Here is a 15,132-nt window from a genome sequence, read left to right on the forward strand (position 1 = left end):
TCTAACCACGAGGCTACCCTCCCGCAATAACAGTGTAACCAGCTAGCTAGTCAGTAGCATGCAGTTAATGTTATAGCCAGCTAGCTAGTCAGTAACCATTCGGTTAACTAGTCCAACGCTCTAACCACGAGGCTACCCTGCCGCAATAACAGTGTAACCAGCTAGCTAGTCAGTAGCATGCAGTTAATGTTATAGCCAGCTAGCTAGTCAGTAACCATTCGGTTAACTAGTCCAACGCTCTAACCACGAGGCTACCCTGCCGCAATAACAGTGTAACCAGCTAGCTAGTCAGTAGCATGCAGTTAATGTTATAGCCAGCTAGCTAGTCAGTAACCATTCGGTTAACTAGTCCAACGCTCTAACCACGAGGCTACCCTGCCGCAATAACAGTGTAACCAGCTAGCTAGTCAGTAGCATGCAGTTAATGTTATAGCCAGCTAGCTAGTCAGTAACCATTCGGTTAACTAGTCCAACGCTCTAACCACGAGGCTACCCTGCCGCAATAACAGTGTAACCAGCTAGCTAGTCAGTAGCATGCAGTTAATGTTATAGCCAGCTAGCTAGTCAGTAACCATTCGGTTAACTAGTCCAACGCTCTAACCACGAGGCTACCCTCCCACCCCAAAAGTTTAGTTGATCCAATCCCCATGAGTTCACACACAAATGATCTAAAAACAGAGAGCAGGGATCTCGGCCAAAAGCTTACATCCAAAGTGGCACCCTATTCCCTACATAGTGCACTACTTTGGATAGGGCTCTGGTCAAGAGTAGCGCACTAGGGAATAGGGTGCCGTTTGGTATGTGACCGTGACTTCACACGGTTCCTTACCGGCGTCTCTGTCTCGTCAGGCGTTGGTTGGAGAATCTCGGGCGTATTTGGAACAGCTTCCGTCTTAACCTCTTTAACAACTGGGCTCTTCATAGGACTGAGCCTCACCTTCGACCTGGCTCCACCCACAGGGACAGACGCTGGGCTGGGATTGGCTGAGGTACTTTGGTTTAGGTCGAGTGACACCAGTCCCTTTGTGAGGTCATCTAAGTCAAGGTCGCCCCGATCGCCAGAGGGCAGAGGTGTGGTCAGAGGTGTGGTCTGAGGTGTGGTCTGAGGTGTGGTCAGAGGTGTGGTCAGAGGTGTGGTCTGAGGTGTGGTCTGAGGTGTGGTCTGAGGTGTGGTCTGAGGTGTGGTCTGAGGTGTGGTCAGAGGTGTGGTCAGAGGTGTGGTCAGAGGTGTGGTCAGAGGTGTGGTCTGAGGTGTGGTCAGAGGTGTGGTCTGAGATGTGGTCTGAGGTGTGGTCTGAGGTGACCCCTGACCAGGGCTGGCTCCGCCCTGGTTACCCTGTCTGGGAGACTTCTTGCCCTTAGAAGTCCTCTTCCCTCGGGGTTTGGGGTTTGGCAGAGACAGACGGAGAGACTCTGGAACTGATTAGAGAGAAAACAATACAGGGAAAACATTACACCCCCCTGGTATACAGTCCCCCCCTGGTATACGGCTCCCCCTGGTATACGGCTCCCCCTGGTATACGGCTCCCCCTGGTATACGGCTCCCCCTGGTATACGGCCCCCCTGGTATACGGCTCCCCCTGGTATACGGCTCCCCCTGGTATACAGTCCCCCTGGTATACGGCTCACCCTGGTATACGGCTCCACCCTGGTATACGGCTCCCCCTGGTATACGGCTCCCCCTGGTATACGGCTCCCCCTGGTATACGGCTCCCCCGGTATACGGCTCCCCCGGCTCCCCCCGTATACGCCCCCCGGTATACGGCTCCCCGGTATACGGCTCCCCCGGTATACTCCCCCGGTATACGGCTCCCGGTATACGAGTCCCCGGTATACGGCTCCCCCGGTATACGAGTCCCCGGTATACGGTCCCCGGTATACGGTCCCCGGTATACGGCTCCCCTGGTATACGGCCCCCCTGGTATACGGCTCCCCCTGGTATACGGCTCCCCCTGGTATACGGCTCCCCCTGGTATACGGCTCCCCCTGGTATACGGCTCCCCCTGGTATACGGCTCCCCCTGGTATACGGCTCCCCCTGGTATACGGCTCCCCCTGGTATACGGCTCCCCCTGGTATACGGCTCCCCCCTGGTATACGGCTCCCCCTGGTATACGGCTCCCCCTGGTATACGGCTCCCCCTGGTATACGGCTCCCCCTGGTATACGGCTCCCCCTGGTATACGGCTCCCCCTGGTATACGGCTCCCCTGGTATACGGCTCCCCCCTGGTATACGGCTCCCCCTGGTATACGGCTCCCCCTGGTATACGGCTCCCCCTGGTATACGGCTCCCCCTGGTATACGGCTCCCCCTGGTATACGGCTCCCCCTGGTATACGGCTCCCCCTGGTATACGGCTCCCCCTGGTATACGGCTCCCCCTGGTATACGGCTCCCCCTGGTATACGGCTCCCCCTGGTATACGGCTCCCCCTGGTATACGGCTCCCCCTGGTATACGGCTCCCCCTGGTATACGGCTCCCCCTGGTATACGGCTCCCCCTGGTATACGGCTCCCCCTGGTATACGGCTCCCCCTGGTATACGGCTCCCCGGTATACTCCCCCGGTATACGGCTCCCCGGTATACGAGTCCCCCGGTATACGGCTCCCCCTGGTATACGGCTCCCCTGGTATACGGCTCCCCCTGGTATACGGCTCCCCTGGTATACGGCTCCCCCTGGTATACGGCTCCCCCTGGTATACGGCTCCCCCTGGTATACGGCTCCCCCTGGTATACGGCTCCCCCTGGTATACGGCTCCCCCTGGTATACACATCCTGTCGTTTTAAACAGATGATAAAACTAAAATCTTTTGCTAAAATTCTGATTCCTGAGAGTTCCAGACAGAGAAAACAGGACTCACGTTGTATCCTGAGGGACAGCCAATAGACGGAGTGGGTGCGTATGACCTTGTTGATGCTGACTGCTGCGTTGGGGTGAGGTGGGGGCAAGGGAGGCAGGGGCAGAGCGGGGTCTCCCAGGAGAATGCTGGTGCAGGCAGACATAGACTCCGAAATGGCAGTCAGGTTATAACCACCCTGTAGAGGTGCGGGAGAGAATGTTTCACACTTCCTGCTCTGACATCGCTGACAGCTACATTGGGGAGATATGTACTTACTGTGATATGTAGCTGTGTCATCTAGCGATCTTCTGATGAATGTACTAAATAAGTCACTAATACATGACAAAGGTAAATGTACTTATGGCTTAAGCAGATCAAATCAAATCAAATGTATTTATAAAGCCCTTCTTACATCAGCTGATATCTCAAAGTGCTGCGCAGAAACCCAGCCTAAAACCCCAAACAGCAAGCAATGCAGGTGTAGAAGCACGGTGGCTAGGAAAAACTCCCTGGAAAGGACAAAACCTAGGAAGAAACCTAGAGAGGAACCAGGCTATGTGGGGTGGCCAGTCCTCTTCTGGCTGTGCCGGGTGGAGAGGAACCAGGCTATGTGGGGTGGCCAGTCCTCTTCTGGCTGTGCCGGGTGGAGAGGAACCAGGCTATGTGGGGTGGCCAGTCCTCTTCTGGTTGTGCGGGTGGAGATTTAATAGAACACGGCCAAGATGTTCAAATGTTCATAGATGACCAGCAGGGTCAAATAATAATAATCACAGTGGTTGTCAAGGGCAACAGGTCAGCACCAGATGGTGTCAAGAAGGTGTCTGTGTATTTTGTATTTAACAAAGATCCCCATTGGTTGCTTCTACTCTTCCTGGGGTTTATTATGGATCCCCATTGGTTGCTGCTACTCTTCCTGGGGTTTATTATAGATTCCCATTGGTTGCTGCTACTCTTCCTGGGGTTTATTATGGATTCCCATTGGTTGCTGCTACTCTTCCTGGGGTTTATTATGGATCCCCATTGGTTGCTGCTACTCTTCCTGGGGTTTATTATGGATTCCCATTGGTTGCTGCTACTCTTCCTGGGGTTTATTATGGATCCCCATTGGTTGCTTCTACTCTTCCTGGGGTTTATTATGGATCCCCATTGGTTGCTGCTACTCTTCCTGGGGTTTATTATAGATTCCCATTGGTTGCTGCTACTCTTCCTGGGGTTTATTATGGATTCCCATTGGTTGCTGCTACTCTTCCTGGGGTTTATTATGGATCCCCATTGGTTGCTGCTACTCTTCCTGGGGTTTATTATGGATTCCCATTGGTTGCTGCTACTCTTCCTGGGGTTTATTATGGATCCCCATTGGTTGCTTCTACTCTTCCTGGGGTTTATTATGGATCCCCATTGGTTGCTGCTACTCTTCCTGGGGTTTATTATGGATTCCCATTGGTTGCTGCTACTCTTCCTGGGGTTTATTATGGATCCCCATTGGTTGCTTCTACTCTTCCTGGGGTTTATTATGGATCCCCATTGGTTGCTGCCAAGGCAGCAGCTACTCTTCCTGGGGTTTATTATGGATCCCCATTAGTTCCTGCCAAGGCAGCAGCTCTTCCTGGGGTTTATTATGGATCCCCCATTAGTTCCTGCCAAGGCAGCAGCTCTTCCTGGGGTTTATTAGGGATTCAGGTCAAAAAGTTCCATCTTGGTATTGTCAGACCAGAGAATCTTGTTTCTCATGGTGTGAGAGTCCTTTAGGTGCCTTTTGGCAAACTCCAAACGGGCTGTCATGTGCTTTTTACTGAGGAATGGCTTCCGTCTGGCCACTCTACCATAAAGGCCAAACACACCAAGACAGTCGTGAAGAGGGCGCAACAAAACCTAATCTCCCTCAAGAGACTGAAAAGATTTGGCATGGGTCCTCAGATCCTCAAGAAGTTCTACAGCTGCACCATCGAGAGCATCCTGATTGGTTGCATCACCGCCTGGTACGGCAACTGCTCGGCATCCGACCACAAGGCACTACAGAGGGTAGTGCGAACGGCCCAGTACATCACTGGGGCCAAGCTTCCTTCCATCCAGGACCTCTATACAATAGGTGGTGTCAGAGGAAAGCCTCCCAAAAATTGTCAGAGACTCCAGTCACCCAAGTCATAGACTGTTTTCTCCAAGTCACAGACTGCCAAGTCTAGGACCAAAATGCTCCTTAACAGCTTCTACCCCCAAGCCACAAGCTGAACAATTAATCAAATGGCCACCAGACTATTTAAATTGACCCCCCATTTGTTTTGTACACTGCTGATACTCACTATTTATTATCTATGCAGTCACTTCACCCCCACCTACATGTACATATTACCACACCTAACCTGCACATGAACTCGGTACCGGTACCCCTTATATGAAACGGGTTACTTTCTATAATTTTTTACTTTAGTTTATTTGGTAAATATTTTCTTAACTCTTAACTCTTCTTGAACTGCATTGTTGGTTAAGGGCTTGAAAGTTCACAGTAAAGTCTACACTTGTTGTATTCGGTGCATGTGACAAAAAAAGTTTGATTTGATTTGAAGGCCTGTTTGGTGTAGTGCTGCAGAGATGGTTGTCTCCCTGGAAGGCGCTCCCATCTTCACAGAGGAACTCTGGAGCTCTGTCAGAGTGACCATTGGGTTCTTGGTCACCTCCCTAACCAAGGCCCTTCTCCCCTGATTGCTCAGTTTGTCCGGGTGGACAGCTCCAGGAAGAGTCTTGGTGGTTCCAAACTTCTCCCATTTCAGAATGATGGAGGCCACTGAGTTCTTGGGGACCTTTAATGTTGCAGAAATGTTTTGGTATCCTTCCCCAGATCTGTACCTCGACACAATCCTGTCTCTGAGTTCTACGGACAATTCATTCGACCTCATGGATTGTTTTTTTTCTCTGACATTCACTGTCAACTGTGGGACCTTATATAGACAGGTCTGTGCCTTTCCACCAGAATGGGCTTCAGGTGAGGCAGATGAACCTGTAGCCATATTACTTCACCAGTATTTAACATTATCCAGATACTGACTGTCTATAGCAGCTTCCCTCCAGAATGGGCTTTAGGTGAGGCAGATGAACCTGTAGCCATATTACTTCACCAGTATTTAACATTATCCAGATACTGACTGTCTATAGCAGCTTCCCTCCAGAATGGGCTTTAGGTGAGGCAGATGAACCTGTAGCCATATTACTTCACCAGTATTTAACATTATCCAGATACTGACTGGTCTATAGCAGCTTTCCACCAGAATTGGGCTTCAGGTGAGGCAGATGAACCTGTAGCCATATTACTACAACAGTATTTAACATTATCCAGATACTGACTGGTCTATAGCAGCTTCCCACCAGAATGGGCTTTAGGTGAGGCAGATGAACCTGTAGCCATGTTACTTCACCAGTATTTAACATTATCCAGATACTGACTGTCTATAGCAGCTTCCCTCCAGAATGGGCTTTAGGTGAGGCAGATGAACCTGTAGCCATTATTACTACAACAGTATTTAACATTATCCAGATACTGACTGGTCTATAGCAGCTTCCCACCAGAATGGGCTTTAGGTGAGGCAGATGAACCTGTAGCCATATTACTTCACCAGTATTTAACATTATCCAGATACTGACTGTCTATAGCAGCTTCCCTCCATAATGGGCTTTAGGTGAGGCAGATGAACCTGTAGCCATTATTACTACAACAGTATTTAACATTATTCAGATACTGACTGTTAGCACTTGGTGGTCTATAGCAGCTTCCCTCCAGAATGGGCTTTAGGTGAGGCAGATGAACCTGTAGCCATATTACTACAACAGTATTTAACATTATCCAGATACTGACTGGTCTATAGCAGCTTCCCACCAGAATGGGCTTTAGGTGAGGCAGATGAACCTGTAGCCATTATTACTACAACAGTATTTAACATTATCCAGATACTGACTGTCTATAGCAGCTTCCCTCCAGAATGGGCTTTAGGTGAGACAGATGAACCTGTAGCCATATTACTACAACAGTATTTAACATTATCCAGATACTGACTGTCTATAGCAGCTTCCCTCCAGAATGGGCTTTAGGTGAGGCAGATGAACCTGTAGCCATATGACTTCAACAGTATTTAACATTACCCAGATACTGACTGTCTATAGCAGCTTCCCTCCAGAATGGGCTTTAGGTGAGGCAGATGAACCTGTAGCCATATGACTTCAACAGTATTTAACATTACCCAGATACTGACTGTTAGCACTCGGTGGTCTATAGCAGCTTCCCACCAGAATGGGCTTTAGGTGAGGCAGATGAACCTGTAGCCATATTACTACAACAGTATTTAACATTATCCAGATACTGACTGGTCTATAGCAGCTTCCCACCAGAATGGGCTTTAGGTGAGGCAGATGAACCTGTAGCCATATTACTTCACCAGTATTTAACATTATCCAGATACTGACTGTCTATAGCAGCTTCCCTCCAGAATGGGCTTTAGGTGAGGCAGATGAACCTGTAGCCATATGACTTCAACAGTATTTAACATTACCCAGATACTGACTGTCTATAGCAGCTTCCCTCCAGAATGGGCTTTAGGTGAGGCAGATGAACCTGTAGCCATATTACTACAACAGTATTTAACATTATTCAGATACTGACTGTCTATAGCAGCTTCCCTCCAGAATGGGCTTTAGGTGAAGCAGATGAACCTGTAGCCATATGACTTCAACAGTATTTAACATTATTCAGATACTGACTGTCTATAGCAGCTTCCCTCCAGAATGGGCTTTAGGTGAGGCAGATGAACCTGTAGCCATATTACTACAACAGTATTTAACATTATCCAGATACTGACTGTCTATAGCAGCTTCCCACCAGAATGGGCTTTAGGTGAGGCAGATGAACCTGTAGCCATATGACTTCAACAGTATTTAACATTATTCAGATACTGACTGTCTATAGCAGCTTCCCTCCAGAATGGGCTTTAGGTGAGGCAGATGAACCTGTAGCCATATTACTACAACAGTATTTAACATTATCCAGATACTGACTGTCTATAGCAGCTTCCCACCAGAATGGGCTTTAGGTGAGGCAGATGAACCTGTAGCCATATTACTACAACAGTATTTAACATTATCCAGATACTGACTGGTCTATAGCAGCTTCCCACCAGAATGGTCTTTTAGGTGAGGCAGATGAACCTGTAGTCATGTTACTACAACAGTATTTAACATTATCCAGATACTGACTGTCTATAGCAGCTTCCCTCCAGAATGGGCTTTAGGTGAGGCAGATGAACCTGTAGCCATATTACTACAACAGTATTTAACATTATCCAGATACTGACTGTCTATAGCAGCTTCCCACCAGAATGGGCTTTAGGTGAGGCAGATGAACCTGTAGCCATATTACTACAACAGTATTTAACATTATCCAGATACTGACTGGTCTATAGCAGCTTCCCACCAGAATGGGCTTTAGGTGAGGCAGGTGAACCTGTAGCCATATTACTACAACAGTATTTAACATTATCCAGATACTGACTGGTCTATAGCAGCTTCCCACCAGAATGGGGCTTTAGGTGAGGCAGATGAACCTGTAGCCATATTACTACAACAGTATTTAACATTATCCAGATACTGACTGTCTATAGCAGCTTCCCACCAGAATGGGGCTTTAGGGGAGGCAGATGAACCTGTAGCCATATTACTACAACAGTATTTAACATTATCCAGATACTGACTGGTCTATAGCAGCTTCCACCAGAATGGGCTTTAGGGGAGGCAGATGAACCTGTAGTCATATTACTTCAACAGTATTTAACATGAGATCCTCTCTAATCTTTACAGGAATGTGGTTCTGAATATAAACAGCAGCACCTCCACCTTTGGCATTTCTGTCTTTTCTGTAGATGTTATAACCATGTATTGCTACGACTGTATCATCAAAGTTGTGTGTGTGTGTGTGTGTGTGTGTGTGTGTATGTGTGTGTGTGTGTGTATGCCTGCGTGTGCATGTGTGTGTGTATGCCTGCGTGTGCCTGTGCCTGTGTGTGTGTGTGTATGCCTGCGTGTGTGTGTGTATGCCTGTGTGTGTGTGTGTGTGTGTGTGTGTGTGTGTGTATGCCTGTGTGTGTGTGTGTGTGTGCCTGTGTGTGTGTGTTAATGCAGACCACTAACCTCCAGGATGACCAATACTCTGCCGCCTGCCAGGCCCATCAGGAGGTGGGTGAGGTGGGCATAGCCCGGGGGGGTCACTTGGTACCCTCCTAGAGGGTCGCCTCTGGCTGCATCAAACCCTGCCGATACCAGAACCAGGCCCGGGTCAAACTACAGTGGGAGAAACCAACTGTTTAAGGCCTGGGTCAAACTACAGAGTGGGAGAAACCAACTGTTTAAGGCCCGGGTCAAACTGCAGTGGGAGAAACCAACTGTTTAAGGCCCGGGTCAAACTACAGTGGGAGAAACCAACTGTTTAAGGCCCGGGGTCAAACTACAGTGGGAGAAACCAACTGTTTAAGGCCCGGGTCAAACCAACTGGTTAAGGCCCGGGTCAAACTACAGTGGGAGAAACCAACTGTTTAAGGCTAAAAATACTTGAATCAGTCATAGAGCCCACTGCCCTTTATGGTTGTGAGGTCTGGGGTCTGCTCACCAACCAAGACTTCACAAAATGGGACAAACCCAAAATTGACACTCCGCATGCAGAATTCTGCAAAAATATCCTCCGGCCCTAAACAGAGAGGACACCGTGGCAGAATACCTGACCACTGTGACTGACCCTAAACAGAGAGGACACCGTGGCAGAATACCTGACCACTGTGACTGACCCTAAACAGAGAGGACACCGTGGCAGAATACCTGACCACTGTGACTGACCCTAAACAGAGAGTACATAGTGGCAGAATACCTGACCACTGTGACTGACCCTAAACAGAGAGGACACAGTAGCAGAATACCTGACCACTGTGACTGACCCTAAACAGAGAGGACACAGTAGCAGAATACCTGACCACTGTGACTGACCCTAAACAGAGAGGACACAGTAGCAGAATACCTGACCACTGTGACTGACCCTAAACAGAGAGGACACAGTAGCAGAATACCTGACCACTGTGACTGACCCTAAACAGAGAGGACACCGTGGCAGAATACCTGACCACTGTGACTGACCCTAAACAGAGAGTAGACCGTGGCAGAATACCTGACCACTGTGACTGACCCTAAACAGAGAGGACACCGTGGCAGAATACCTGACCACTGTGACTGACCCTAAACAGAGAGGACACCGTGGCAGAATACCTGACCACTGTGACTGACCCTAAACAGAGAGTACACAGTAGCAGAATACCTGACCACTGTGACTGACCCTAAACAGAGAGTACACCGTGGCAGAATACCTGACCACTGTGACTGACCCTAAACAGAGAGGACACCGTGGCAGAATACCTGACCACTGTGACTGACCCTAAACAGAGAGGACACCGTGGCAGAATACCTGACCACTGTGACTGACCCTAAACAGAGAGGACACCGTGGCAGAATACCTGACCACTGTGACTGACCCTAAACAGAGAGTACACCGTGGCAGAATACCTGACCACTGTGACTGACCCTAAACAGAGAGGACACCGTGGCAGAATACCTGACCACTGTGACTGACCCTAAACAGAGAGGACACCGTGGCAGAATACCTGACCACTGTGACTGACCCTAAACAGAGAGTACACCGTGGCAGAATACCTGACCACTGTGACTGACCCTAAACAGAGAGGACACCGTGGCAGAATACCTGACCACTGTGACTGACCCTAAACAGAGAGTACACCGTGGCAGAATACCTGACCACTGTGACTGACCCTAAACAGAGAGGACACCGTGGCAGAATACCTGACCACTGTGACTGACCCTAAACAGAGAGGACACCGTGGCAGAATACCTGACCACTGTGACTGACCCTAAACAGAGAGTACACCGTGGCAGAATACCTGACCACTGTGACTGACCCTAAACAGAGAGGACACCGTGGCAGAATACCTGACCACTGTGACTGACCCTAAACAGAGAGTACACCGTGGCAGAATACCTGACCACTGTGACTGACCCTAAACAGAGAGGACACCGTGGCAGAATACCTGACCACTGTGACTGACCCAAACATAAGGAAAGCTTTGACTATGTACAGACTCAGTTAGCATAGCCTTGCTATTGAGAAAGGCCGCCGTAGACAGACATGGCTCTCAAAAGAAGACAGGCAATGTGAACACTGCCCACAAAATGAGGTGGAAACTGAGCTGCACTTCCTAACCTCCTGCCCAATGTATGACCATATTAGAGAGACATATTTCCCTCAGATTAAACTCCCATATCTACTGGGTGAAATTGCACAGTGTGACATCACAGCAGCAAGATGTGTGACCTGTTGCCACAAGAAAAGGGCAACCAGTGAAGAACAAACACCATTGCAAATACAACCTATATTTATTTATCTTCCCTTTTGGTACTTTAACTATTTGCACATCGTTACAACACTGTATATAGACATAATATCACATTTGAAATGTCTTCATTCTTTTGGAACTCTCGTGAGTGTAATGTTTAGTGTTCATATTTTAATGTTTATTTCACATTTGTTTAATATCGATATATAAACATATGTTTCTTATGCCAATAAAGCCCTTTGAAATGAATTGAGAGAGAGAGAGAGAGAAAGGATACTGTACCTCTCTAGCGATGGGCCTGATCACTGAGTGGAAGGATTCTGTACCTCTCTAGCGATGGGCCTGACCACTGAGTGGAAGGATACTGTACCTCTCTAGCGATGGGCCTGACCACTGAGTGGAAGGATACTGTACCTCTCTAGCGATGGGCCTGATCACTGAGTGGAAGGATTCTGTACCTCTCTAGCGATGGGCATGACCACTGAGTGGAAGGATTCTGTACCTCTCTAGCGATGGGCATGACCACTGAGTGGAAGGATACTGTACCTCTCTAGCGATGGGCCTGACCACTGAGTGGAAGGATACTGTACCTCTCTAGCGATGGGCCTGACCACTGAGTGGAAGGATACTGTACCTCTCTAGCGATGGGCTTGACCACTGAGTGGAAGGATACTGTACCTCTCTAGCGATGGGCATGACCACTGAGTGGAAGGATACTGTACCTCTCTAGCGATGGGCCTGACCACTGAGTGGAAGGATACTGTACCTCTCTAGCGATGGGCATGACCACTGAGTGGAAGGATTCTGTACCTCTCTAGCGATGGGCATGACCACTGAGTGGAAGGATACTGTACCTCTCTAGCGATGGGCCTGACCACTGAGTGGAAGGATACTGTACCTCTCTAGCGATGGGCCTGACCACTGAGTGGAAGGATTCTGTACCTCTCTAGCGATGGGCATGACCACTGAGTGGAAGGATACTGTACCTCTCTAGCGATGGGCCTGACCACTGAGTGGAAGGATACTGTACCTCTCTAGCGATGGGCCTGACCACTGAGTGGAAGGATACTGTACCTCTCTAGCGATGGGCTTGACCACTGAGTGGAAGGATACTGTACCTCTCTAGCGATGGGCATGACCACTGAGTGGAAGGATACTGTACCTCTCTAGCGATGGGCATGACCACTGAGTGGAAGGATACTGTACCTCTCTAGCGATGGGCATGACCACTGAGTGGAAGGATACTGTACCTCTCTAGCGATGGGCATGACCACTGAGTGGAAGGATACTGTACCTCTCTAGCGATGGGCCTGACCAGAGTGGAAGGGTACTGTACCTCTCTAGCGATGGGCCTGACCACTGAGTGGAAGGATACTGTACCTCTCTAGCGATGGGCCTGACCACTGAGTGGAAGGATACTGTACCTCTCTAGCGATGGGCCTGACCACTGAGTGGAAGGATACTGTACCTCTCTAGCGATGGGCATGACCACTGAGTGGAAGGATACTGTACCTCTCTAGCGATGGGCCTGACCACTGAGTGGAAGGATACTGTACCTCTCTAGCGATGGGCATGACCACTGAGTGGAAGGATACTGTACCTCTCTAGCGATGGGCATGACCACTGAGTGGAAGGCTGCAAGGTACTCCGCGTCGCCCATCTTGGCTCCGTTCCAGGGGATGTTGACGTTGAACCCTGCTCCCTTCCCCTCGCCCACTCTGTTGTAGTGTGCGTCCTCGGAAGTAGGGAAGAAGGTCCCATCCTCGTAGCGATGCAGGGAGATGTAGAGGACACTAGATGGAGAGAGGAGAGGGTTGGAGTTAGTGAGGGAGAGGACACTGGATGGAGAGAGGAGAGGCTTGGAGTTAGTGAGGGAGAGGACACTGGATGGAGAGAGGAGAGGGTTGGAGTTAGTGAGGGAGAGGACACTGGATGGAGAGAGGAGAGTTGGAGTTAGTGAGGAGAGGACACTGGATGGAGAGAGGAGAGGGTTGGAGTTAGTGGGAGAGGACACTGGATGGAGAGAGGAGAGGGTTGGAGTTAGTGAGGGAGAGGACACTGGATGGAGAGGAGGAGGGTTGGAGTTAGTGAGGGAGAGGACACTGGATGGAGAGAGGAGAGGGTTGGAGTTAGTGAGGGAGAGGACACTGGATGGAGAGAGGAGAGGGTTGGAGTTAGTGAGGGAGAGGACACTGGATGGAGAGAGGAGAGGGTTGGAGTTAGTGAGGAGGACACTGGATGGAGAGAGGAGAGGGTTGGAGTTAGTGAGGGAGAGGACCCTGGATGGAGAGAGGAGAGGGTTGGAGTTAGTGAGGGAGAGGACCCTGGATGGAGAGAGGAGAGGGTTGGAGTTAGTGAGGAGGACACTGGATGGAGAGAGGATAGGGTTGGAGTTAGTGAGGGAGAGGACACTGAATGGAGAGAGGAGAGGGTTGGAGTTAGTGAGGGAGAGGACACTGGATGGAGAGAGGAGAGGGATGGAGTTAGTGAGGGAGAGGACACTGGATGGAGAGAGGAGAGGGATGGAGTTAGTGAGTGGGAGAGGACACACTGGATGGACACTGGATGGAGGAGAGGGTTGGAGTTAGTGAGGAGGACACTGGATGGAGAGAGGAGAGGGTTGGAGTTAGTGGGAGGACACTGGATGGAGAGGACACTGGATGGAGAGAGGAGAGGGTTGGAGTTAGTGAGGAGGACACTGGATGGAGAGAGGAGAGGGTTGGAGTTAGTGAGGGAGAGGAGACTGGATGGAGAGAGGAGAGGGTTGGAGTTAGTGAGGGAGAGGACACTGGATGGAGAGAGGAGAGGGTTGGAGTTAGTGAGGGAGAGGACACTGGATGGAGAGAGGAGAGGGTTGGAGTTAGTGAGGGAGGGGTAGCGGACACTGGATGGAGAGAGCAGAGGGTTGGAGTTAGTGAGGGAGAGGACCCTGGATGGAGAGAGGAGAGGGTTGGAGTTAGTGAGGGAGAGGACACTGGATGGAGAGAGGAGAGCAGCAGAACCCCTCTGGGCCCTCGTCAAAAGCAGCACAGCAGAACCCCTCTGGGCCCTCGTCAAAAGCAGCACAGCAGAACCCCTCTGGGCCCTCGTCAAAAGCAGCACAGCAGAACCCCTCTGGGCCCTCGTCAAAAGCAGCACAGCAGAACCCCTCTGGGCCCTCGTCAAAAGCAGCACAGCAGAACCCCTCTGGGCCCTCGTCAAAAGCAGCACAGCAGAACCCCTCTGGGCCCTCGTCAAAAGCAGCACAGCAGAACCCCTCTGGACCCTCGTCAGAAGCAGCACAGCAGAAACCCCTCTGGACCCTCGTCAAAAGCAGTGCACCAGATATGGACCAGGCACGGCTAGGTACCTGTCATCCTCTTCGAAGATGTGCTGTGTTCCGTTGCCATGGTGAACATCCCAGTCCAGGATGAGGACCCGCAGGGGCTTCTGGGAGATGGACTGGGCGTATCGGGCAGTCAGGGAGGCGGTGTTGAAGAAACAGAACCCACAGGCAGCATCCTTCTCGGCATGGTGACCAGGGGGGCGCACGATGGCCACGCCATTACGGACCTGGGGGGGGGGGGGGGGGGGGGGGCATACAACAGTCTGATAAATAGGGTTGCAAAATTCTAGGAACTTCCCCCAAAATTCCCTAGTTTTCCCAAAAAATCCCAGTTGGAAAATAACTGGAATCAGGAAGGAATAATCAGGAAATCCAGGAATCCAACAGCCTGGAATGCTGGGTAATTGGGGAAAGTTTAGGGGAATTGTGTAACCCTAAGTCTGATAATACAACCATGTTGACTAATAGAAGGCTATGCTCTTTCAAACAAACATCACTTTTAAAAACCCTTCGTCAAGTCTTTCATTTAAGCTTCGCAACA

General features: G+C 50.1%; 1 protein-coding gene across 4 annotated transcripts in view; it reads right to left on the reverse strand.

The window, feature by feature from the left end:
• The window catches only part of hdac6 (histone deacetylase 6), a 48,651-nt gene that overhangs the window by 7,018 nt on the left and 26,501 nt on the right, over nucleotides 1–15,132 (reverse strand). For 3 of the 4 annotated variants that reach the window (XM_065020982.1, XM_065020981.1, XM_065020980.1), the window contains exons 19-23: nucleotides 14,616–14,818; nucleotides 12,867–13,059; nucleotides 9,006–9,155; nucleotides 2,859–3,033; nucleotides 830–1,419 (exon numbers count right to left, since the gene is read on the reverse strand). In XM_065020982.1, coding sequence (XP_064877054.1) covers nucleotides 830–1,419; nucleotides 2,859–3,033; nucleotides 9,006–9,155; nucleotides 12,867–13,059; nucleotides 14,616–14,818 — 1,311 coding nt within the window. The remainder of the gene's footprint in view (nucleotides 1–829; nucleotides 1,420–2,858; nucleotides 3,034–9,005; nucleotides 9,156–12,866; nucleotides 13,060–14,615; nucleotides 14,819–15,132) is intronic. The other variant, XM_065020983.1, reaches the window with a different exon arrangement.

Source organism: Oncorhynchus nerka, linkage group LG7, assembly GCF_034236695.1.
Source record: "Oncorhynchus nerka isolate Pitt River linkage group LG7, Oner_Uvic_2.0, whole genome shotgun sequence".
Lineage (NCBI taxonomy): Eukaryota > Metazoa > Chordata > Actinopteri > Salmoniformes > Salmonidae > Oncorhynchus > Oncorhynchus nerka.